We start from the raw sequence: 24898 nt of genomic DNA, 5'->3' as shown, positions 1-24898 counted from the left end.
TTTATTTTAAGGTGTCCTTGTTACAGTGTAATTACACATTTAAGTACTGAGTAATATTAACTACATGTTCTTATTATATGGTTAGGGTTTGTCTTAGGGTAACTTGCACAATAATTAATTGTTATTATAATAGTAAGTACATGTAACATGTAACAAGGACACCTTAAAATAAATTGTTACCGAAAAAAACATCACAGATCGCTTTGTCAAAGTCTGATATTTTAAAATGAACTCATACATTTCTCATTAAATTCTTCCATAATCAAAGTTATCTGAACTAAGATATTCACATTCTAGTATGCTGGTTTTCAAAAGTTAGGGGTTTGCAAGATTTCTTTTGAAATGTTTTTAAAAGAAGTCTCACCAAGGCTGCATTTATTAGATCAAATATAGGCCTACAGTAAAAGCAGTAATAATGTGAAATATTACAATTTAAACAAACTCTTTTCTATTATAATATATATTTTTAATATAAAATATAATATTCCTGTGATGACAAAACAGAATTTTCAGCAGCCATTGCTCTATAAAACACCTGATATTGCTTCTCAATATTTTTAGGATTCTTTAATAAATATGACCCCAAACTTTTGAACGATAGTGTGTGGTAGTCTCGTGTATGACTTTTTTTCTTCAAGGCTTGTATCAGTGTTGCCAGACGTACGATAATTATCATTTTGACCTCTGTACGATGTATCAATAATGAAAAAAATCCCATAATGTACGATCATTTCAGAATTTGTGTTACTTCAAACGATGGTAGTTGTAATCATAGGGTTTCTATACAAATACACGAAATTGGCTCATTACCGACACTCTAAATGCACAACAGCTAAAGTCTGTCTACACTGGACACGTCAAAGGAACTGTTAAAAATCATTTTAACTCTGTGTAAGTACTTCATAAATAGAACGAGGCATCAGTTTACTATCGGGGATTTGTCGTGTCGCGTTGCGCATCCAGTCTAGACAGCATCACTGATTATGTGGTTTTATAGTATTTTGTCGTGCCACTCGCGCATGCGGAGTAGACACGGTTTAAGGTACTCCTAGTTATTTTTCCATTATGGTAATTTGCAGGTCATGTCAAAAAGTTGTTGCTCTAGATAAATAATAGGCTATTCTGTACATTTGACTCGTGTACGATAATTTTCTTCCAAATACGATCATTTTGAGCTTCTGGTACAATACTTGGGCATTTCCAATCTGGCAACACTGGGTTGCATTGACTTACATTTTGAGTGGTTGTCACAGAGCGCTGATGCCCTCATGTCACACAGCCTTATGGAGCCTTTACTGCTACTGTAGACGAAGGTGTTGCACTGGTGAGGGTGAAACTCTGCTGCCGTTATCACCTCCGTCAGCTCCTCCATGTTTGCTGGCTTAATGTCTACAATGTCTGAAAAAGCAGCTCAGGAAAACTCATCAACTTGTAGGTTGAGTAGTAGCACAATTAATGGGCCCACTACTGAAGGTAAACTGTCTATTACAAAAACAACTTTTTGTCAAATTTAATGTCAAGAAAGGATACTGAAGCTTCTATTTGTGATCTCCAGGTTCCACAGGTTGATCCTCAAGTCATCGGTGGACATAAATGTTTCATAGTCGCTGTTGACAGAGATGGAGTTGATGTGGTATGTGTGCGCATTGGAAAACACTCTCCGAGGTGTGGCCTCAACCATGAGGTCCATGGGCTGCAGCACTGGCACCTGGGAGAAGATACGAGGAAAAAAAGGTCAGAATCTGCTGTAACAATTACAACAGCCAAAACGCAGTTGTCCTTTATCCAAAGATTGTTGGTCATATCACCACTAGGGACCCTCTTATCGTTCATCAGCAAGAACTGGGACATACATAATAAACTATATCTCTATTTAAAGAATGCTGAATTAAGCAGCAGGTCAGAACAGAGAGACAGTTTTGCTTATTTTTAGCTTTAATTTTTTATTCATTTTAAAAGTATTATCGCTTTTCAGCCATTCTGGACTAATGCAAACTAAAGACTGTTGACTGCATGCATTAATTAACACAGTGCGGAAAACTGAGCTCCTCAAACCATATCATGGGGTCTTTAATAATTGGTAGAACTGATTAAAAATGCACGATTAACCTTTTTTTAGAGTTCTATATTAGGCACCTCACATCTAATTGGGGCTAATGACCATTATGATGGTGCTCGATGTGCGTTTGGCATTTTGTGGGTTGGGACCATCCAGCGGGACACATTTTATAAAAGTCCACTGAACTACTGCTGTGAGCTGGTGCCCAGAACAGCACCAATGCCCCACACGCAGGTCTTAATTGCAGTATGCAGATGCGGCCTGTTTAACTGACACTGATGTTTAGAGGCAGTGCATGTCATTCCAAAAAGAGAGTCACTCATTACCACATCACAGAAGCACCTCTGCCTTATGTGAGAGGCATACAAATCAGTCCTTAGCTCTAAAATTACCCTTTAGGCTTTTAAACCACTACTGTAATGTTTCAGCTGCTTTCAGATCCTGAGCTGAAATGGGAATGACTACAGTGAGCTTTTAAATTTGAATATGTATATTAGGTTGTTTTGGTTTAGCTGTGCACGCTCAAGTGCACACATTAGAATTTCATGTGCTGTTTGTTTATCATGCTGACAGATTTATATGTCATCCTTTTATTAGTCTCAGCATAAGATGGCACACCCATGGACCACCCACAGTTTATTCACTGGCCATCTGATACTTTCATAAGCATCTGATATTTTCAAGGGCTTTTAGGAAGAACTAGTCAATGGATTTGACATGTCATCAACAGTTTAAAAGATAAGGCACCTAGTAGCAAGTTAATCTATAACACTTTGTATATATTGAACTCTATTTATTTGTGATTCCAGAAGTTTCAAGAACTGTTTGTACTTCAATAGTATTGAGTGAAAAAAGACATATGAATTCATTTTTGTATTAGTTATGTTTTTCAGCAATTTGATTATGTTAGATTGTTTTAAATCATAATATGAATTATATTAATAATAAGAATTAAAATTATTTGAAGTTTGCTGAGGCCATTTTTTAGAATAAGATGGAAATATTATGTTGATACACTTTTAAAAATAAAGTTAGTTTTCACTGCGATTCTGTAGAAGAACAATTTTTGGGTTCTCTAAGGACCTTCTAGTTAACAATTCTCAAAATATATATTTTTTCCTAGTGTAAGGAACATTTTAATAATATAAAGAATCCCTTTGCACTATAAAGAATATGCACTGGAAAGTTTCCATTAATGTTAACGATTCTTCATGGAACCATCAGTGCCAATAAAGAGCCTTTATTTTTAAGAGTGTACTCAGATGTCCAGCTACAGGAATCTGTCCTTCTCGTTACATAAAAAATTAACTGTGAAATCTAAGGAGGTCCCTCTGTTTCTAATGTCTCTTGAGGCAAAATAACCTCCTGTGCCAAACTCAGCGGTCCCACATTAGTTCAAAGAGCCAACAGATCACACAGGAGGAAAGCAGAGAGCAAAAGACCATGGAATAGATAAGAAAACGCATTTATTATCAACCACTGAGATGAGCAGGGGGATGGGGGATTGGCCAACACCTTGCTTTCAGATTTTATGGCACAGACAACATTAGTAGGTCAAATATCACAAGAATCCATTTTGATTTGCTGTATTGTTATAAAAGGTCAGGTATCTACTGGCTTTAAATGGCACACCGGTCACATCTTGCATCACGTCAGCTCATGGACTGCAGAAACTAGACCATTGCAAACCTTAGGGGTAAAATTGCATACTGAGACAAGAGTAAGATCACAGCGCTGGCACTAGAGACTGCCAGAACACATGACATGTGTCTCATCTCTCCCCTCCTCCCTCACTACCGGAGCTCTACGATAAACCTGTCTCTGCATCTCCACCGCACATACATTTCACGGTCCAAATGGGATTGCCGCCCTCTCTGTGCCATCACCCCGGTGTCAGGCTAATCTTCTGCCCGGTCAGACAATGGTGGAGGAGTGGAGTGCTTTAATCCATTAGGCCGTGGAGCAGAAAACAGACACCGCACCAAACATTAATGGGTACTCGGAGTCGCGCCCTCTTTGTATCTGTATTCAGTTTGGAGGGATGAGTAGAGAACGAGGGAGGAATGATTGTGAGCCCCTTCACTGCACATTATCGTCTGTCTTTGTCCTTGCCGTTTGATTATGAATGAATGCCTTTTGGTCGCTGACAGCTCATCATTTGTCAGCATTGGTGCTGAACACAGAGAATGAGATTTTCATGAGAATGTGAGTGAACAACAGCAACTTCTCAAAGCATTAATGAGAACATGCACCAGCAGATTTATAATAAACCTCTTGACTTCCAGGTACGAGATTGAAACAGATGTACTTCTGTGGAGGATAAGTGTAACTGTTCAGCTGTCTGCCATTTCAGCTTATTCAAAAAAACAGATTCTCCAAAAGCTAACTAGATATTTCAGCACGCATTACTGTCAGCTAAACCACTGAAAATGTAGACAAAACCTTGGAAGAACATGTAAAATCAGAAGAAATTAGATTATGCTTAAAGAAAATGAAGCCTGTTTTAAAGGCTATTCATATTTCCTGTATTGTGACAGTTTTCATGACAGTTCAGACTCTTTTTTTCTCATTACTGTAATGGGAAAAATATATCATTCTTATTACTGTAATGCAAAGTAAATAAATTAATGAATTAACTGAATGGTAATGTATTTATAAATCATTGTAGTTTTTGTTGTACAAAGTTTCATTTATGCTGATTTAAATAAAAAAACATTATACTACCCTAATGAGAATTTAATGATAATGAGAATTATGGTAATTAATTGTCATGAAAATAATATCACAAAGCAAACATTATTAATGCTCTTAAATATAGGTTTCATTTACTTTATGCAGAATATAATGTCTTTATTTTATTTTGTTCACGGTCAGAATCATATTCTAGTAAACAGATATAATAAACATTGAGTATCCATATTAAAAATTTTGCTCGTCTTTATTGTGTATTTGCAGGTGGTGTTAAGACTAGCATGCTAACCCGTAACGTGGTGATGGTGGCCGGGTCTCTGAATCTTCCATCTTCATCCTTTAGGTTATATCCCTCCGGTCTCTTATCCCTTTCACTGATCTTCCACAGTTTCACAGTTTTATCTGAAAATAAACCATTACACACAGAGCAGCTTCAGTATAACATTTGGAAGGAAGCAAAACATGATAAAAAAGAAAAACTGAGAGAAAGAAGCAAATAAGAAGGTGGGCAGTGGGAAATTTTGCAGTCTGTGGGACACAATCTGGTACACGGCTGGAAAAGATCCAGCACCAACAGAGAATGTAAACCGTAGCCATACCATCTGAACGTGGGGAGATGTATGATGTCATTGGAAGGCTTGACTGCTCCCTACTGTTCCAACAATCTTTTGTTAAAATGACAGCAGCTATCACATATAAATAATAGCTCACATTAAGAATGAGATCCTAGATTGCGGTCTAACTCGTTTGTTATTCTGATTTTGCTTGGACCTCACTGGCTTTCAAAATATCTTCTTTTGTGCTCCACAGAAGAAAGTCAGTCATATACATTTGGAGCAATGTGAAGATAAGTAAACTTTGACTGCAACAAACGTGGACTCACCATTGGTGGAGAGCAGGAAGTAGGCAGCATTCTGCTGAGGCAGCCAGCGTATCTTATTGATCTTCTCCTCAATCTCTAAACTCTTCAGGTAGTCAAACTCTGGCTCGTGACTCTGAAATGTGCTGTAAACATTATACTCCCCACGTCTGTGAGGCTGGTTCTTGCTCTGTGGGCGAAACGAGAGAAATGCCAGCATCTAAGTTGAGCTGTGTAGCTCATTACTAGCATATGTTGTGCTAATGCTTGTATATAGCTACTATATGTGGGGGGAGATCTGTGGCAAAATAACTACATTCTTATTGGTAATGGAAAGCATAATCAAATTAGTCAAAAATATATAATAAATGAATACGCAAGGGATAGAGGATGTGTAGAACTTGATAAATAATGAGCACTGAGATCAATGCAAATCTGCAGAGCTTTCTGCCTGTGAATATCCCATAATGTGCTGCTGATTCTGTTAACAGCTAATTGTAGGTTTCCTGGTCACAGTTGGACTATTACATTAATGCATTCACAATCAATGGCAGACTGGAAATAAGGAAGTTTTCATGTTGGGAACCATCAAAATCAATAATTGTGTAAACCACTCATGCAGTTAAATTAAAGTAAACAGAGAAGGAGTCCCTCTCTAGAGGGAGCTGTAAGAATCTACCCGTGTGTGTGAAGTAGTAGCGTTTAGGTTATTGCACAGAAGGCGGCATAGTCATATGTGGCTGTATTGGCTGACAGCATAGCATCTATTTTAGTAGAAGAATAAAATTAATTGAACAGAAAAAGCCTGCATAAGTGGTGTAACTACCTAAAATTTGTAATGTTACAGTAGTTCAGCAGTGACAGTTTTCCAATTACAAGCTACTTTTTCCAATGAGTAGCAGTGTAGCGTGACCAAACACCAAAACATTGTAATTGCTCACAGCTTTACTAAATGGTTATCTGTCTCATATAGTATGTTGGAAAGTCCAGTTAATTTTAGTGAATCTGGTTCCCTTTGGGCTGTTTATGTAAATGAACAGATTCAAAAAAAGGATTCACTGAATCTAAATACCATTTTAGGCCTCTCAAAGCCGAATATTTCTGGTGCGTACAGGACACTTTCTGATCATCTGTCACTGGCACTGTTTTCTAAATGTGTTTCAAATAGCTACATTAGTAACCATACTAATTTAGAATAAATTTATAGGCTGCTGATTATTACTACTGAATGTTTTTTTTAAATCTATTAGGTGTGGTCCAGTTTCATATTTGTCTAATTGTGTATCTAGTTGCAATTTAGTGTAACACAAAAGTTTTAAACTTGAACATTTAGTTTTCTGTTCAAGGTTGCTGTTTAAGAAGCTATCACCCTAACTGAGGTAAAAAATGTTTTGGTGAACTATCCCTTTAATTTACTTTAATGTAGTTAGCTATAATGTTAGCTTGTAGTGCAGCTAACTTCTAAACTTCCCCAAAACTGTGCTCGCTGTTCTCTGTTTACTGACCAAAAAAAAAGCACCTGGAAAAAAACGCTTCACGTCTGAGCATGATTATAGAGACCTCACCTGTTTTACTATTGTGTGTCTATTGAAACCCTGTTAAAGGCCACAGGAAGTTGTGTTACAGGGTGCGGCTCTGTGGCTTTTGCTCACACAGTAAGAAAAGCACAGATTTTATTGACCTGCTGTCTTTCGCTCTTGTTTACAGGAATGAATGCATATGAAAGATGGTTTTATCTTACCTCTTGCTCCCTTTGGAAAACCACAACTCTTCCTCCCTTGTCTCCTGTGGCCAAGAGCTCTCCAGTAGAGTTGAACTCCACAGTAGAGATAATGTCAGCTGCAACAGAACACAAGAGAGCCTTTATGTGTATACAAGACTTTTAAAGGATAATGTACAGTCAGCTGGTTATTATCGTAAAATAAACCACAACAAGTTGATCTTGTTAAAGAGGTTTATTTGGAGGTTAATGACTATACATTATGCCACTTATTACACAGCTACTTAATAAACACATAAATGGAGATGAAATATTGACTTGAGTGTAAATTATTTTATTATATATCAAGAAAGAGACTGTGGAGTAATAGAAAAGACGAAACTAGATAGGTAACTGGTCAATTATATATTTTAGCATCATAAAAAATATTTGGACATCCATACTCAATACCTAAACTTAACAACTACTTAATAAGCAGCAATTTAGGAGTGTATTGAGGCAAAATTCATAGTTAATGGTTTGTTAATAGCGAAAATTGGACCTTAAAATAAAGTGAGACCAAATATTTAACCAAAGAATGCTTGCTCAGTCAGAATTAGGTAAGACAGCTGTGTAATAACTTTGTATACAACCAAACCCACACTCAAGTGGCCGGTAATTATAAGTCTGGTAGGATATTGCATGCTATGTGCCTACATTCAGAAAACAACACTCATAATATGCATGTGTTCACATTTGGTCTTTTTCAGTTGGTTACAAGACATTAAAAATGAAAAACAATGTCTGCCTGACATCAGACCTTATGTGCACATTTTGATATGCCATGTACAAATAAAAATGCCTTGTCATGAATGCCAATGACATCTGAAAGTTGCAATGAAAGAAAAGATGATCAGTTTCTACAACATATTTTTTTCTTCACAAAGCTCCTGACAGCATGAACATCCTGCTAAACCTCATACGTAGAAGAAAGAAAGTCATTGGAAAGGTGTTAAGGTGAGTAATTGATTTTTCAGTGAACTATCTCTTTAATTTTACATTGGAATAATTCATGTTGCCAGAAGAATATTAACTCAGTTATTAGGACAGTTATTCTCAAGTCTGCTCCAGACTATTACTTCTACTTACTTTACTTTTGTCATTTAGCAGACGCTTTTGTCCAAAGCGACTTACAAATAAGAAAAAGTAACTAAAACTAAAAAGTTACAACTCTATAAATACTATCTACCCACATATTTAAGAAAATAAAGAAATTAAATAAAATTAACACATGCATATAACAACAACATTTCAATAATAAACATATCAATGAAAAAATTAAATAAAAAGCTACTACTATCCCTTGCCGGTGTCCCTGCCCGGTGGAGTAGCACGGTAGAGTCGATGGTCTTTACACTCTATTATTATATACTATTATTATAACAAGATAGTGTTGGGAATGTGTTATGAAATATTCAGACAGGGCTATTGTGTTCTGCAATACCAGAACGCAATAAATTATAAGCTTTGTTTAATCTAGTAATCACAGCAGAATTCCATAAATGCATTTGTTTGTCAAACAACATGTGATTTGCAGGAAAACCGCAATTAGTCCTCCATCTGCATGCATATGTTAAAAGCATGCGCATGCTTAAAATCTGCCTCTCTTAGCTGTCAATACCGAGAAAGGTGTTCTAGTGCCCCACATTTGTGAGAAAATAGGTTAAAAGAGACTTAGGAAAAGAACTGAAGTTTTTGTGCATACAAACACAAACTAATCCCTCAAAATCTTTTTATGGGATCCCTGGATCAAACTAGAAGGATGAAAAAAAAATTCAGTGCACTTAAAACAGATAAAGAGAGCAAGAGCTGCCATTCCTGCAGCATGAAGAGCTCCGAATTTCCTTTAAGAAATCTTTTATCTTCCTCAAAAAGATGCATTTGTTTGAAGGGTGGTCACATTGCTTGATTATTCTGTATTGTTCTGATTACAGTAGAAATCTACAGACTTGCTTTCGTAGATGTTGCGTCTTTAGTGAAATCCGCTTATGAAAGACGAAGGGGTTGAGATGTAACAAGTAGGAAAGCCTGCTTCAATTTTTTATTTTTTTTGAGAACCCACACCCTCAATGGATTTATTGCTTGCTGAATTGAAAACAGGAGGAAGTGGTTACCATGGAGACCCCTTCCATTACTCTAGTGCTACATTTGACTGAAAGGCATTGCTGCGTATGTTAAACAGCCTGAACGCGTGGTTTACAGCATCTGATGCCGGTCAATGGCACAGTGGGGGAGAGACAGAGAAAATGTAGGCTATTTTTGAACATGGCTACTGAATGCTGAAATACACAGTCCTGTAATATGGTCACAAATATCTGAGGAACAGGATGATTTGTTCACAGCAGCACATTCTTTCCTACTGTACACTGAGATGCTTGTTTTCCCGTACTATGAGAGACAATGTCATTTTAAGATTTGAATGTAAAATCAATAGTTTAATTCTGTGTATTTCTAAAATTAAAATTCATTTTAATCATATTGTATGATTATTAAAAATATTTGTATATATTTGTAAAATATTTTAATACATTATACACAATATATACATTCATTTAAACATATACATAATACATTTATAAATAAATTATTATACGTTATTATACATCATTATTTACCATATTAAACATCATTATTTATTATACAATTCTTTTCTTTGTGATAGACTATTATAAAATTTTATAAATTTCAATTTATTTCTCCTGCATTGGAAAGTTTACTGTTGCCTTGTTATTGTATTAACTGCATAAATGTGTTTTCTCTTAAAGGGATAGTTCACCCAAAAATGAACCCTCATATCGTTCCAAACCCGTAAGACCTTCGTTCATATTCGGAACACAAATGAAGAACGTGCATCACACAGGAGAGAAGAGGTATTCTTGTAGCTCCGTAACATTACGGTTGAACCACTGATGTCACATGGACTATTTTACTGATGTCCTTACTACCTTTCTGGGCCTTGAATGTGTCAGTTGTGTTGGTGTCTATGAAGGGTCAGAAAGCTCTTGGATTTCATCAAAAATATCTTAATTTGTGTTCCAAAGATGAATTAATGACTGAGTTATCATTTTTGGGTGAATTACCCCTTTAAAGTTTAGTGTGATGAAAAGAGGCATCGAAGAATGAAACATCAGGAGAATCTTGCTGTCCTGAAGGACAATAATTGGGATGATTTGGACATGGGGGTCCTGTCATTTTACAGGCATGTTACTAAATGATTGCTGCACTGTCTGATAGTCGGCATTAAGATCTGTCATTCCCTTGCCAGAATAAAGCAGATTTTCAATGTCTAAGCCCATTGATCTGGACACTGTATTTCTTATCTTTGTGTGCACAGAACAAGACTATGAAACCCCCTGCTTCTTGTGGGAGGGTGAGTTAGACAATAAAGTCACACAGCACATTCATTTACTGATTATCTTTCTGTCCTTTGTTTCTCAACAGCGAGCAGCTTTTAAAAAGACTCAGGAAAGCTTCCTGAAAAGAGTTGGATGTCACATAAAGTGATGATACAGAAGCAGCTCTTGGATGCAGCAATGTTTCATCAATCGTTGAGGTGCACCTGACTGTAGACCCTCTGCTTGGCAATAACGCAGGCCTTTTCTCATTATAAACACATTAGCACACTGCAGTCTGAGACAGGGAGAAAACTGATGACAATGTTTTAATGAGTTTGCTCAATTACAGACATGTTATTCCTCATCTTACACTCAAGGATAAATGGGACAGCAGGGAAGGAAAGGGAAAAAGAGGAAGAAAATATAGAGCAAGACTGGGGGGGGGGGTATCCTATAATAAAAGCATCTGTTGACTCAGATATATATATACATACATATTTCATCAATGAATACTTTTTTCAGCAGGGTTTCATTAAATTGATAAGTTAAAAATATTATAAAATTTTTTCCAAATAAATTTCTAAAAAAATACTAAGCAACTATTCGCAAGATTAAATAATAGGAAATGTATCTTGAGCAGCATATTATTATTTTCCCTGTATTGGACAAATCCAAGTACTGGCTGAAAAAGGAGTAATTACATTTTAAAATAAATTCAAAATCAGTTCCTTTGAATTTTAATATTTCACAATGCTACTGTTTTCACTTTGATCAAATAAATGCAGCTTTGTTGAGCGTAAGAGATTTCTTTCAAAACAATAAAAATTTTACAGATCCCAAACTTTTAAATGGTAGTGTGGATAAAAGCAAAGCATGTCTTTTTATAATATAAATAATATTTATGAAAACAATTTATGAATGATCATTCATATAATCACTCATTTTTTATTCACATGTGGTGTTTATTTATGATGCTTTTAGATCATTTTTGATTATCATTCACTTTCTTTTTTGCCTTTATGTAAGGAGAAAAGCCATGTAAGATTGCTCTTCAGTGAGGCTGAGTAAGAAAGCAATGACCAAATTTTCATTTTTGGATGCACTGTTCCTTTAAATTTCTTCTACACTGTACTACATACACACTGAACTTCCCTTGCAAATTAAAGACTGCATGCGAGACCAGTCAAGTGTGCCCAGATCTGTCTTTATAATGAAATTTTCATGGATCTGTGTCCAGAAAATTCCCCATATTCACTCTCAATGCATTGCTGCCTTGTTATTTAGACTGTAGATTAAACTTCTGGCCAAAAGCCATGGTGAATGATTTCAACAGGGTGCTGTTGTGAAAACTAATCATATACCGTACAGTCATAATAGCTTAGGTTTACTGTTAAATTAATATCAGAGAGCAAACACAGGCAGCTTTTGATGTTCCTTCTTTTTCTTTAGATTTTTCAGCATGATCTTCTAATCATATTGATTGATGAATCTATACTTTACAGCCAGAACAGCAAACAAAACAACATGAGGTAGACCTGCCTGCTGTTTTGTTAACGTCTCTGGATTGTATCGATGATGACTCCATTGACTTGCTTTTAGTCAATGTCTTATGGTTTTAAAGACAGTGGAATAAAGACTTTCCTTTTGCCCGCTGCTGAATGATGCAGGTCTGGACCAATTTCACCAGACATGGGTGTGATTTGAGCTGGTTATAATAAGCTTGACCACCTGCTGATCGACAACAATGTCAGTGACTCTCTGATACACACAGTCATGGCGCTGCCGGCATCCAACCACAGCATAGAGAGAGAGAGAGAGAGACTGAGACCAAAAAAAAAGCTAATTAACCTTATTTCTTGGAAAAATGCCCTGTGGAAATGGGAGAGAGAGGTGGTGCAGGCCTCCAGGGAACGGGAAGGGAGGGTGAATGTGTTGTGTGTGTGTCTGAGAGAAAGGGGGCTGAACTTCGAGCAGGGGAAACTGGTTTGAATTTCACACATCATTAACAAATACATAATTTAACTACAGATGTGGAGAACTGACGCTGTAGGACACCACAGAGAACATAAGAAAAGAGACCGGCTGTGTGTGTTTATAGTACCTCATTTACATTTAGTGCATCCTATTGCCTGGATACTAAAAAGAAGTACATTTGGATAGTAAAATATAAAGGTAGAAGTCTCACCATGGCTGCATTTATTTGATCAAAAATACAATAAAAAATTTAAAACAATTTTCTATGTTAATATATTTTAAAATGTAATTTATTCCTGTGATGGCAAATCTGAATTTTCAGCATCAGTACTCCAGTCTTCAATGTCACATGATCCTTTAGAAATCATTCTAATATGCTGATTTTCAGCTCAAAAACATTTCTTAATACTATTAATGTTGAGAAACAGTTGTACTTAGCATTTACTGCTAAGTATTTTTGTAGAAACCGTGATTTTTTTAGCATTTTTGATTAATAGAAAGTTCAAACTAACAGCATTTATTTGAAATAGAAATCTTTTTGTAACATTATATCATATTTTTGATCAATATAATTTGTCCTCGCTTAATAAAATTATTAATTTGTTTCAGAAATGATAAATGATAGTGTACCTAGATGCAAGCCTTTTCTAAAAGGTAGGAAGGAATCATATTTTGCTTTTTAGGATATCTCATTTTGGCCAAGCTGCATTTTTTTGGACAAGCTGTAAATTGCATTATATCACTTGCAATGTATTGCAATGAACTTTACATAGTTAGTCAAAATGGTGGAGAAAGCAGGCGAAATGTTGACTATATATGCTTTATACTGAAAAGTACTGATAAAAAGTTAAACCTAAATAAATTCTAGGTAAAGATGATTATTTTACCCAATATTCACATGTGCTGTATATTTTAGGCACATTAAAATATGGTGCTGTTAGCTTAGCAACATGCTATTGTAATACAACATGAGTTGGGTGTCTTGTTTGTATGTTATAATTGCTGCCTATGTAGGGTGTTCCAAATCAGTCATTTAAGAAGTTCCATTTCAGTTAGAAGGCAGCTGCCTATGTAGGCAGTAGACAGTAAGTTAGCCAACTAGGTTTTAAAACAGCCATTGTGTTGGCTTGAATGTGAATGTTAAGATCCTGATTGATACTTTTCTTCAGATGAAACCTAAGTCATTCTTTAGTTGATGAGTTTAAATTTCTCCTCATGTTTCATTGACTACATCCCTCAATAAAAACCTCAATCCGAGTTTGACAGCAGTTGAATGTTTAATGCGACCGGCCCCTCGCTGTTTGTCCTCCTCTTGCACTCAGCCTGACGCCGGGGAACAACATTAGTGCCTCACTGTTTCCCTCTGAATTATAAATGGGGTCCTTTGGGCTGGAGAAATATTTCTCTTTATGATTAAAGTCTTAAAGTGTAGCCTGGGGCCGTTTGTGTTGGCAACCACTACTGATGCAGTCTGTCTGTCTGTCTGTCTGCCTGTCTGTCACTCTCTCTGTCTCTTGAATAATAGCAGCAGGCCCGTGTGGGGTGGTGCATGTCATTATCCCTGATGTGAGAGCATGGGGGTGTAAATTGTGTTGTAGGGGTTAGAGTGGCAGGGTCACCCCTGCTGGGCCCGCTCTATGGTGCGTCCTCCCTACTGATGAACTGCACAGCTATTTTAAACAAGGACATTACAAGGCAGCAGCAGAGAGGTCTATGAGCCGTTAGTGGAAAAAACTAAGATTTGAAAACACATAGAAAAGAAAATGGGATTAGATTCCCTCAAGGCAGAAGTTATAAAGATTATAGTTTTTTTTTTTTTACCATTTGATTCCCTCGCTGAGTTATTGCAAATTTTTACTGTTCACACCACCAAATTCACCACACAACAATTTCATTAAATATATAGTGTGGGGAGATTGCATTGAGGCTTTAGTTGTTGTTGTTTTTTTGGTTTTCAGCTTGTATATTTTCAGATGTCGTACTTTAAAGCTGAAGAGGTTACAGACTGAAAAAACTGTTTTCAGAAATGGTTTTGGTGTGCTGACAGTGTGCTTTTAACTGTTGAACTGTCAGCATGGTAAAACCAAATATATAAATAGTGCCTCTAAATTCACCTTCTTAAAATCACAGGCTTTGGCTTATCTGCCTCACAAGGTTCAAAAATCTCCTTCAACAGCAACTGTGATCTGTTACTGGTATTATACATTTACATTTATGCATGTGGTGGACACTTTTATCCAAAGTGATTTCATCGGTTTATGCATTACCTGGGAATCAAACCCATGACCTTGGTGTTGCTAGCGCCATGCTCTAATGTGTTATACTGGATTTAATTTACTAATATTATTAAAATACCAAAATTACAATGACTCACTTTCTTAAATAGTCACCAAGTAATCACTCTCACCAAGTAGTATCCTCTCTCTTTAATCAGACACTTGAGCTTGTTTGTCCTGCTTTGACGGTTCTGAGGGCAATTGTTTCTGACATTGTTTGTTGTGAAGAGACCCCTGGTCAAGCATAACCACTACAGCCTTCAAAGTGGTGCTTCTCCAACAAATCCAACCCCTTAAACAATATTTTTCAAAACAATTAGTGTGTCTGCTGTGAATGATGCACATGATATTTGATGTACCCTCAACACTGAGGTAATCTTGTATTAAAATGCGGTGAGGTGAGAATGAGGTAAGACTGTGGTGAGGTTAGACTATATTAGACTAAGATAAGATTGGCCTAGAATGAGGTAACCTTAAATCTTGATGCTGCAATCTCCTCCTTTTAGTGCACTAGTGCCTACATAAGCAGAAATGTAACTGAGCCGGGGCCAGCTGCCTGCGCAATACCGTGAGGCCATTACTGTCTATCCAGGCTAAGTTCTGCTGGCTTCGGGCCCTGCAGTGCAGATTGGAGTACCGCAAAGCTTTTTCTCTGCCAGGCAATATTTTATCTTTCTCTCTCCCTAGGAGTTTTAGAGCTCAGCTACTTTCCTTGCTTGCAGCGATTGATGATCTTGTCAGTGTTTCAGGGTGTTTTCTCATTCATTAGTGTGTTGCGTAGCGTGGGTGGTGGAATGGACTGATGTGTAAGCATGCAGGGGGAGCGTTCTGGTCAATTACACCCATGCAACACAAATGAAGACAAAAACCGAATCTCTTTCTCTGTCTCAGCATGGTCGCATCCATCCTCCAGCTATTAGTGCTGTCAACCCGAAAGCATCTGTGTTATGCTAATGAAACTAAATTTCATTTATTTCACTGAGTTTTATTCCACAAGAGAAGACGTCTATCACCGCATAACTTGAGTTTCAGCACAGGAAAGGCGTGAAATGCCGGGATTCCCTGTGCAAATGAAATGCGGGAGAATTGCGTGAATGTTCCCCAAGTGTGAGCGAACATGACTCCCATGGATATAATTTGAAAAGACATAATATACAAGAAGCTATTAAAAAACTAATATCCAGGCAACAGCGTTTTTATTGCATTCCTAAAATATTAACTCCATACCTAAAAGGTCTTTATGAACCCTCATGGTATAATTTGATATTTCTCTTTAGCTTAAGAAAAGGGATGCCAATATTGGGTGTTTCTGAAACACCCCTCTATCACCTATCTGTCAGGGCTTTATTAGGTTTGGGACCCAACAAACCACTACTGGGACTACAAAGTTACCTCTGCGAAATCCAATTGCGACGGCCATGGCACTTTAGTAAATTAGACAAATTGGGAAAAAGAAGAGGTCCTTTGGTAGGTCACTTTGCAGGTCATAGGGCAGATAGCATTGGTTGTTTCAGAAAAGAGTGCACTCTATAATCAAAATCAAACCATGCCTGGAACGTGAATCAACACACTTTAGTCTCTGGTGTAAGTGCTCCCAATAGAGAATTCCAACTACTCTAAACTCTGATGCCTTTTTTCTATGTGTGTCTATAGACGAAGCACACAAGGGTTATAGTGCTGTGTTATTAAACTCCGTCTATCAGCCTCCACAGCCTGCGGGAGAGAAACACAGAGCGAGAGTAACCCTGGACCTCAATTACGCCTCTGAGGATGTCTGCAGTGGGGAAATACCACCATCATCTACTGCATCACGTGAGCAAGGCAGTATGGGTATGCGGTGAGGGGGCGGGGTGAACGACACACATTCATTCAGTCTAGACTTCAGCAACCTAGACTGTACCACTTAAATGTGTGCATCGTTTTGGCAATGTAAAACCAAAGGCTATCTGTGTGGCAAATACATTTTGAATGAATGCTGTTTTAAAGAAAGACAGACATTACTGTGCAGTGATAAAGGAGGAACACTTGGACCCAGAAGTGTAAAAATCACAACAGCCATTACATGCACTTATTTTACACTTCTGCATATGTATATATGCAATAAGCATATGCACATTCTTTTCTGAAAATACTGGAGATGTTCGCTCATGCATTTTTATAATTGTGGTCAGTAGCTTGATCTTCTCATTCATGTTCTTAATAGAAAAGCACAAGAACAATTTGCAATGAAGTAGTCTCCCCGAATCTTATATAAATTAATAGGTGTTTAATTAACACTCACATATGGAGGAATATGAGAGATGGCAAGAACCTTTAGCCCCTCCAACTCTTGAATATTTGGTTATATCCTGGCTTGTACCCATAGTCATGCAGGTCTAAAGCAACAACTGTGAGTTTGCATAATTGGAACAGATATCAAATTCATCAAATAGCTCTTTCCTCAAACAGCAGTAACACATCTATCTGCAATGTCTGTGGTAATGTCTGCAAAGCATGCTTTGAGACAGCATTTTAAAACCTAATTCATACAAATTGTGTGAGACAAATATCAAATTGCTTATGATTAACCTAAACTGCTTATGATTGCAGGTACCAATCTGAATGCAAGTGGAATGCAGTCAGCCACACTATATGTGCATCATAAATATGCTTAGCAGAGAGACATCGAGGGCCAAGTTTGCCAGTGAAAGATGCTCTGCAGCTTATGGTGTGTATGTGTGTGTGAGAGAGAGCAAATGCTTCACTGCTACTGTTTGATTTACAGAGACGCCGGGGTGGGCATAAGACAGGTCATAAACCAAGGAGACCAGGGGCATTTGAGTCCAACGGCTACAGATTGATTCTACTCATTAGATCTGTTTTGCAAATCCTCCCACAGCCATTAATCACCGCCCAGAAAGATGCCCACCGCTGCCACACCGAGCTTGCTTTTCCACTGATCTACTCTCCAAACATGACAGGAGATTGTCCACCTGAAACCTGCGCTGGAGTGTATTTGCATAAAATGCGCCAGGCTTTATCATGGGTAACTGCACCTGCATTTTAAACGTGTTTGGAAAATTTGCATGTACAAACTGCTTTATGGAAACTTCGGAGTATGCGCGACTTTCAGTGTGCTGTGAAAGCTGCCTTCTTTAAGTGTCGGTTAGCTGAACTCCCTCTGTTGCTGCTTTCATTGATTTTACAGTCTTATTGTAGATTATATTATATATTATAAAGCTCTTCTCAGACACACCCTCACTTTTCAAACCATAACCTCCCTGTATCATTGCTAATATAGTACAGGTTTGCATTATTAGTTGGGAACCTAACAATAATTGATGATTACCTTCTTCAAAAATGTGAACTGACAGAATCTAAACAGTGCCAAGTTTAGAATTATGAATACAGTATTATATTTACTTGCTTAAAAACAACATCAAATGTAAACCTGGTTATACATTGTTAAAAACAAATCACCTACTTCACCTTCAGTACAGTGACTGTCTTTAAGTATAAGTATTGAAATGAAAGTATACTCAAATTGGATGTACAATTTCAACAAATTATGTGAAATTTATAAAAAAAAAATGAAATTGGTTATTTTATTTTATTGGTTATTAAATATTTTGAAGAGTTAAAGTAATGGAAAACAATGTTAACATGACTTATTGATCATATTTTCTAGTGTATGGAATGTTTAGGCATATTATTTATGATGTTATTTTAATGCTGACATTGTTGAACTGTAGTGTTTTGAATTTAATTTTAATAATCACTCAGAAAAAAAAATGTCTGAGGTTCTGTTACGCCAGTCATACCTGACTCATTGTACACGTCATACCTCTATGGCCACTGCCCCATAGTAACACCTAAACCTGAGCTCAGGCTAATGCAAGATCTATATATAGTCCTAAGCCTATAAAACATGGCAATCATCTTTAATCAAGGTCTCTTGCAAAATCATGTGATCTAAAGCACAATGCCCCTCACATAATGCCAGTGACCCAATGCACACTGCATGAATGTGAGCCTTCAGATCACCTGAGATTTCAGATCAAGTCTGAGAATCCTCAATGCACCAACAAGCACTAACGCCCAATGCACATTCACAAACAGGAGGGGTCCTGAAGAGCAGCCCCCCACCCCCACCGTCATTAATACAAGTGAGAATCCAATTCAGTTCGATTTTCCAAATACCTTCAGTTGCATAGTTGTGGTCCCGAAGGAAGCTGTTGTTAATTTTGCGGCTGTCACTCTCCTCCTCCATTTATGATTCCGTTATATGGGATTGCTGAAGTAGACACGCAGGAATCCATCGTGGACCCTGAACATCAGCAGGCGGTTTGCGGATCCATCGCGGTGTCTGTCGCCTCTCTCATGAACGTGACGGATGATCTGGCGCCCGTGGTGATACAGCTGGAGCTCGACTGGCAAGAAAAATCCCTCAGTAGTTCATACTTGAGAAGCACTTAAACAGGTGCACTAGCGAATCCGTTTAGAAGATCTCCTCTCATGAAAGGCTGAATGGAGATCGAATGCGTAGAGGTGTAAGAACCCCTAGTACCCTGGTAAACGAAGTGCGCTGAATGTGGTAAACTAGGGCAGGATTTCCACCTTCTGAGCCGAGGAGGCGGGGTTATGCGTCAAGCGCTCGATCCGTCCACGTCTCTCTCTCTCTCGATCTTGGTTTGCTGCTGAGGACATACAGTCTGTTTCGTAGTTTCATACTGGTTCTAGAAGTTCTGCCTGAGCTCCTCCCATTCACACAGACGCTGTCCAGTGCTGAAATCACAGCACGTGCCAATACCAATGACAGCGAACAAATGATGTAAACATGATAACTGCTATTTTACGCAAATGTAATGTGTCAAATATGGTTGCATTTTTACAGTCACTGAAATGGAAATGTACCATTAATTAAGTTCCCTTGTGTGTTTTATTCACTTAATTCAGCTCGAACCAAGAAATAGCCTATTCGTTGGTTGATTGCAGTTTCTGTGTCTCTTTAAAATGACTACAAAATTTTCTTAAACAACAGAAATTTCCTCAAACGTCATTATTCCAAGACTCTCGACCCCCCCGAGAGTCTTGTAATAATGATTCGCACACAGGTTTGATACATTCTGTGGTGTGGCAAGCTAAACTCCATCTAAAACTGTTTTAAACAGCGTTTTGCTGATTCTTTTACAGTTATTATGCATGCACAAGTTTAATGCCTCATTTAATCGAGAAACTACATGGCATATTTGTAGTTTAATGAATTATGAATTACACAGCAGGAGCCAGTGATGGGGAAAAGATGTTAAAAACAGAACAGAATGTAAAAGTAAAGGTGAGCAGATACAGAATCTAAAACAGGTCTATACACTGTATTTAAAGTTAAAATTGTGATGTTAAATAAAATAGAAATCCATAGATATTGACAGCATATACATGCATTTTTACTATTATTCTCACTCTCTCCTTTGCTTTCTTTCTTTGAACAGTTACTTTTAACACTATTCTTCAGTCACTGATATTTCCTTGAGTAAATGCAAATCTAGTTCGTTTTGAAATGTGAAAACAAGCCTCTTGATTTGGATAAGTGATACTTGCACAGAGGATTTGCAAATCTGTCACACTGGATTCTAGTCAGATCCCTTTAGGGTCTCATACTCCTTAAGTGTGCAGACCAGACGATGATTAATTCGATTAGAGTCTAGCCGCTGGCTCGTTCATTTTGGATAGATTTGATTTACATGCTGATTTTAATATACAACTCTGCAGGGACTTTCCCATGCTACTCTCATTCTGTCTTTAAGCATATTTTCCACTGTAATCTACCTGATGCCAGTCTAAAACAAATCTGCTTTGAAATTCAAAACCAAAACATGGGCATGATAAAGATGCCAAGGACCCTAAATGCATCAGGCATTTAATTCCAAAAGCCAATTTGGGGATAAAATCGCTCTATTGGTCCTTTCAGACAATTTCATAAATATAGTCCATCATCACATGCCATTTTCCACTTAATGACCCATTAGTTTCCATTAGAATGGATGTGTGCAGCATGTCTGGACGAGCTGTAATCAGGCATATTGCATTGCACCTGTGATTTTCAAACCTTTCCACCTCACTGAACATATCTGAAGCATCTAAGCCCAAAACCCGCATGCCGTTCCTCTCCCCTGACAACAATCCTTATCATTATTCCAACAGGGCGACAAAAATCAATGATTTTCTGTCAGGGGACAGAGAGGACCAGGACGATGACAAATTCCAGTTGGCATCTTTTAAAGATCAACAGGGAGAGCAGCTATCTGACAGTCAGAGGGATTGAGGAGGAGAGAGAAATGGAGGGAAAGGAATGACAGAGATGCAGAGATGCATTAATAAAAAAAGAGGGAGACAGGAGTGAGTTGAATGGGACAGGCTGTTTTACAGTATAATTAGAGTGAGAGCTGCACATTGCCAACAGCATCAGCGGTCTGCTTTAAGATCAATGGTGGTGCTTTAATTAAAGTCTTGCCGTTCTGACTTTCCATTCCTCTGTATAACACTGACTTAAAGAAACAGTGCTGCTAAAATGATTGTGTTATTATTTTATTATTTACTCACCCTCTTTGTTGCAAACCTGTCTGCTGTTTTTTTTATTTTTTTTATGTGGCAGATTTTTACACTTCTTCATAAAGCTGTTAACTATTCAAAGGCATAGTGACCATGTCTGTCAAGCTATAAAAAGGACAAAATTGCTTTGGCTGTGGAGAGAAGACATTTGCAAATATGATTAAAAGATGAATATGAGACAAAACTACAGAATGTCACATTTTATTATTAGCCGTTTCAACGCATACATGTTTTACCAAATAAAAAGACTCACTTTTAGAGTTCATCCCACTCATTGATGTGAGCATAAGTATTGGGACAGTTGAACATAAGGCAGATATAAAAGATTAAAAGCTATTATTTAGTTGCAGATCCCTTGCGCACAATCACAGCAGTGAGTCTGTGACCCATAGACATCACCAGACTCATCCTTTGAAATACATTTTGAAATGAATTTTTATGCACCCAATTCCAATTGTTGCTTGTTTTGGGGAGTTTCTGCCTTTACTCTCCTCTTCAGCTGGTGAAATTCATATTCAATCAGATTTAAATCTGGAGATTGACTTGACTTTCCATTTCTTTGCTCTTATAAATTCCTTGACTGAACTGGCAGGGTGTTTTGGGTCATTGTCCTGATGCAATATGAAGCACTTCCCAATGAATCTGGTGGCATTTTCTTGAATATTGGTAGGCAAGATGGTTTTGTACCCTTCCAAATTCATTCTGCTACTGTCATCATACATTAAGTCATCAGTAAAGTTGAGAGATCCTGTTCCAGAGGCAGCCATGCATGCCCATGCCATGACACCACCTCCACCATGCTTTACAGATGAGGCTGTATGCTTGGGATCATTTGCAGTTCCCTTTTTTCTCCACATTTTTGCTTTCCCATCACTTAGATAAAGGTTCAACTTTGTCTCATCGGTCCATAAATACACTTCCAAAACTCTTCTGGCTCACCTTTGTGCTTTTTTGCAAACTCTAATCTTGCTTTCTGTTTTTGGTGCTGGTCAGAGGTTTGCATCTTGCTGTGTAGCATCTGTAATTCTGTGTCAAAGTCTCCTGAGGACAGTAGATTGTCAGAGCATCACATCAGCTTTCTGGAAGTTGTTGGTGATTTTACAGACACGTCTTTTAGGGTTCATTTTCACAGCTTTTATGATTTGTCTGTCATCAACTACTGTTGTTTTCTCAGCCGATCAGGTAGTTGTTGGTTACTGGTGGTTTCCAAACTCTTGATTTCTCCATGGCCTTTGTTTTTGCTAGAGCTCTAATTGACTTTAGATTGCATCCAAATTGCTTGGTTTTCTCTCAAAGTCAGCTCCCTCATCTTCATCCTGGTTTGTGTGTGTCATCATCGAATGCAAGATTCAGAATACAGAAGTAATGATATAACTGATACGACACATTCCCTGCTTTTAATATCTGAAGAATTAATGCAACAGGACACAGCTAATCACTTAGAAAGACCTGTGAGGCAACTGTTCCAATACTTATGCCTTAGATAGAGGGATGAAACTTTAAAAGTGCTGCAATTCTTAGCTGGTAAAACATCTATGTGTTGAAACGGCTAATAATAAAATGTGACATTTTCTGGTGTTGTCTCATATTCATCTTTTAATCATATTTGTAAATGTCTTGACTCCACAGCCAACAGAGCAATTTTGTCTTTACTTCTCCAATACTTTTGGACGGCACTGTATGTGTTGTTTTAGTATCAATATACTGTTATAGTTTTTATTTACATTTTGAATCAGTTTTTATTTTAAAATTTCAGTTTTAATTGAAAATTCATTAGCTGCTATGGTAGCACTGGAACCGTTTGTTCTATGTATCAGTATGTTTGTAATTATGACAATACATTGAAGTAATATAATTAAAAAATACAAGTTTGCAGTATCATGCAGCATAACATTTTGTTTTTGTACAGGTAAAATAACTGGATGCGGAACACATCAGAAGCCTTGCACACTCAAGTTACAAATGGCAGTGCCTGCTCTTATGTTAAAAAGATGGTTAGCTTCAAAATAAAATGACAGTGAGTAAATTATAACAAAATCAGCATTTCTTGGGGTAAATATGCCTTTAAGAAAAGCTGTAGAATTGCCTGTCTGTGCATGTCTCTTCAAGGCCACTCAAGACTCTCTTTCACCCCGCATATACAAATAATGCCAGTTTTGCTCTTTGCTTCCTGAATCGCATGTCACAGTTAAAACAGTAGTATCACATATGATAAGATCAATATATTCTCTCAGAAATTTCTTTGCCTGTGGAAAACCTTTGGTCTCACAGAGATGTATGAACAGCTATTTAAAGAACTTAAGGCCTGGGGCTTTCTCTTGCAGCTTAGCCCATGCAATGGTGTGCATCAAGGCTACAACACAAAACATGAAGATAATTACAATGCTGTGATATCTTCATGGCCAATTGCTCACACTGATGTGCAGTAATTGTGTTGGCCTGAGGATGCGGGTCCTTGAATGCCTGCAGCGCTACAGACCAATCACTGAATTCGTATCAGAGAACGTTCATAGTAATTTCACAATGGTTAATCAATACATCGCTATTCATCCTTAATCCTCAATCGTGCATCCTGCAGAAATTATTCAAGATTATTTGTGGGCTCTGATTAGTGTATCAAAATCAATAAGTAGCACTAAACCAAATGGCTTTTTCGGTAAAAAAAAAAAAAAGAAAGAAAAAAGAAAGAAACAGAAGTCAAGTCACATTTATTTTTATACCACTTTATACAATACAGATGGTTTTGAAGTGACTTCACCATATTAAACAGGAAAGTAACAGAATCAATGATGCAAAAGAGCTATAAAGCAGCTCTAAAAACACCATAATGTCATTATTCAGCTCAAATCAGTTCAGTGTTGATTCAGTTCAGTTCAATAATTGTGTAGAGTTCATTATGAAACAAGTTAAATTCAGCTAGAAGCAGCTCTACAGATAACAGTAGTGTCAGAAAGATAGTAAGGACATTGATTAAATAGTCCATGTGAGATCAGTGGTTCAGCCTTAATTTTATGAATCTACGAGAATATGTTTTGTGCACAGAGAAAACAAAAATAACAACTTTATTCAAAAAGTCTTCAATGCACGTTCACAACAGTACCACGCATGTGTCGTGATACTCTTGTGAACGAGCATCGAAGAATGACATGGAAGAGAAGAAATTGTTGAATAAAGTCATTAGTTTTGTTTTCTTTGCACAAAAAAATTAAATCTCGTAGCTTCATAACATTGCGGTTGAACCACTGATCTCACATGGATCATTTTAATGATGTCCTCCTTACTACCTTTCCGGGCCTTAAACGTGGTAGTTGTGTTGCTATCTATGCAGGGTCAGAAAGCTCTCGGATTTCATTAGAA

At 37.3% G+C, this 24898-nt stretch overlaps 1 protein-coding gene across 2 annotated transcripts in view; it reads right to left on the bottom strand.

The window, feature by feature from the left end:
• The window catches only part of LOC306853613 (serine/threonine-protein phosphatase 2A 55 kDa regulatory subunit B beta isoform-like), a 50054-nt gene that overhangs the window by 4269 nt on the left and 20887 nt on the right, over positions 1-24898 (bottom strand). Inside the window, exons 1-6 of one of the 2 annotated variants that reach the window (XM_079391149.1) lie at positions 19133-19525; positions 7351-7448; positions 5634-5799; positions 5040-5152; positions 1531-1708; positions 1234-1398 (exon numbers count right to left, since the gene is read on the bottom strand). In XM_079391149.1, the coding sequence (XP_079247275.1) occupies positions 1234-1398; positions 1531-1708; positions 5040-5152; positions 5634-5799; positions 7351-7448; positions 19133-19202 (790 nt within the window). In that variant the 5' untranslated portion in view covers positions 19203-19525. Of the gene's footprint in view, positions 1-1233; positions 1399-1530; positions 1709-5039; positions 5153-5633; positions 5800-7350; positions 7449-19132; positions 19526-24898 lie in introns of those variants that run through there. The other variant, XM_079391148.1, reaches the window with a different exon arrangement.

The sequence above is a fragment of the Barbus barbus genome, assembly GCF_936440315.1.
Source record: "Barbus barbus genome assembly, chromosome: 33".
Lineage (NCBI taxonomy): Eukaryota > Metazoa > Chordata > Actinopteri > Cypriniformes > Cyprinidae > Barbus > Barbus barbus.
This window is presented reverse-complemented; position numbering and strand designations above follow the sequence as displayed.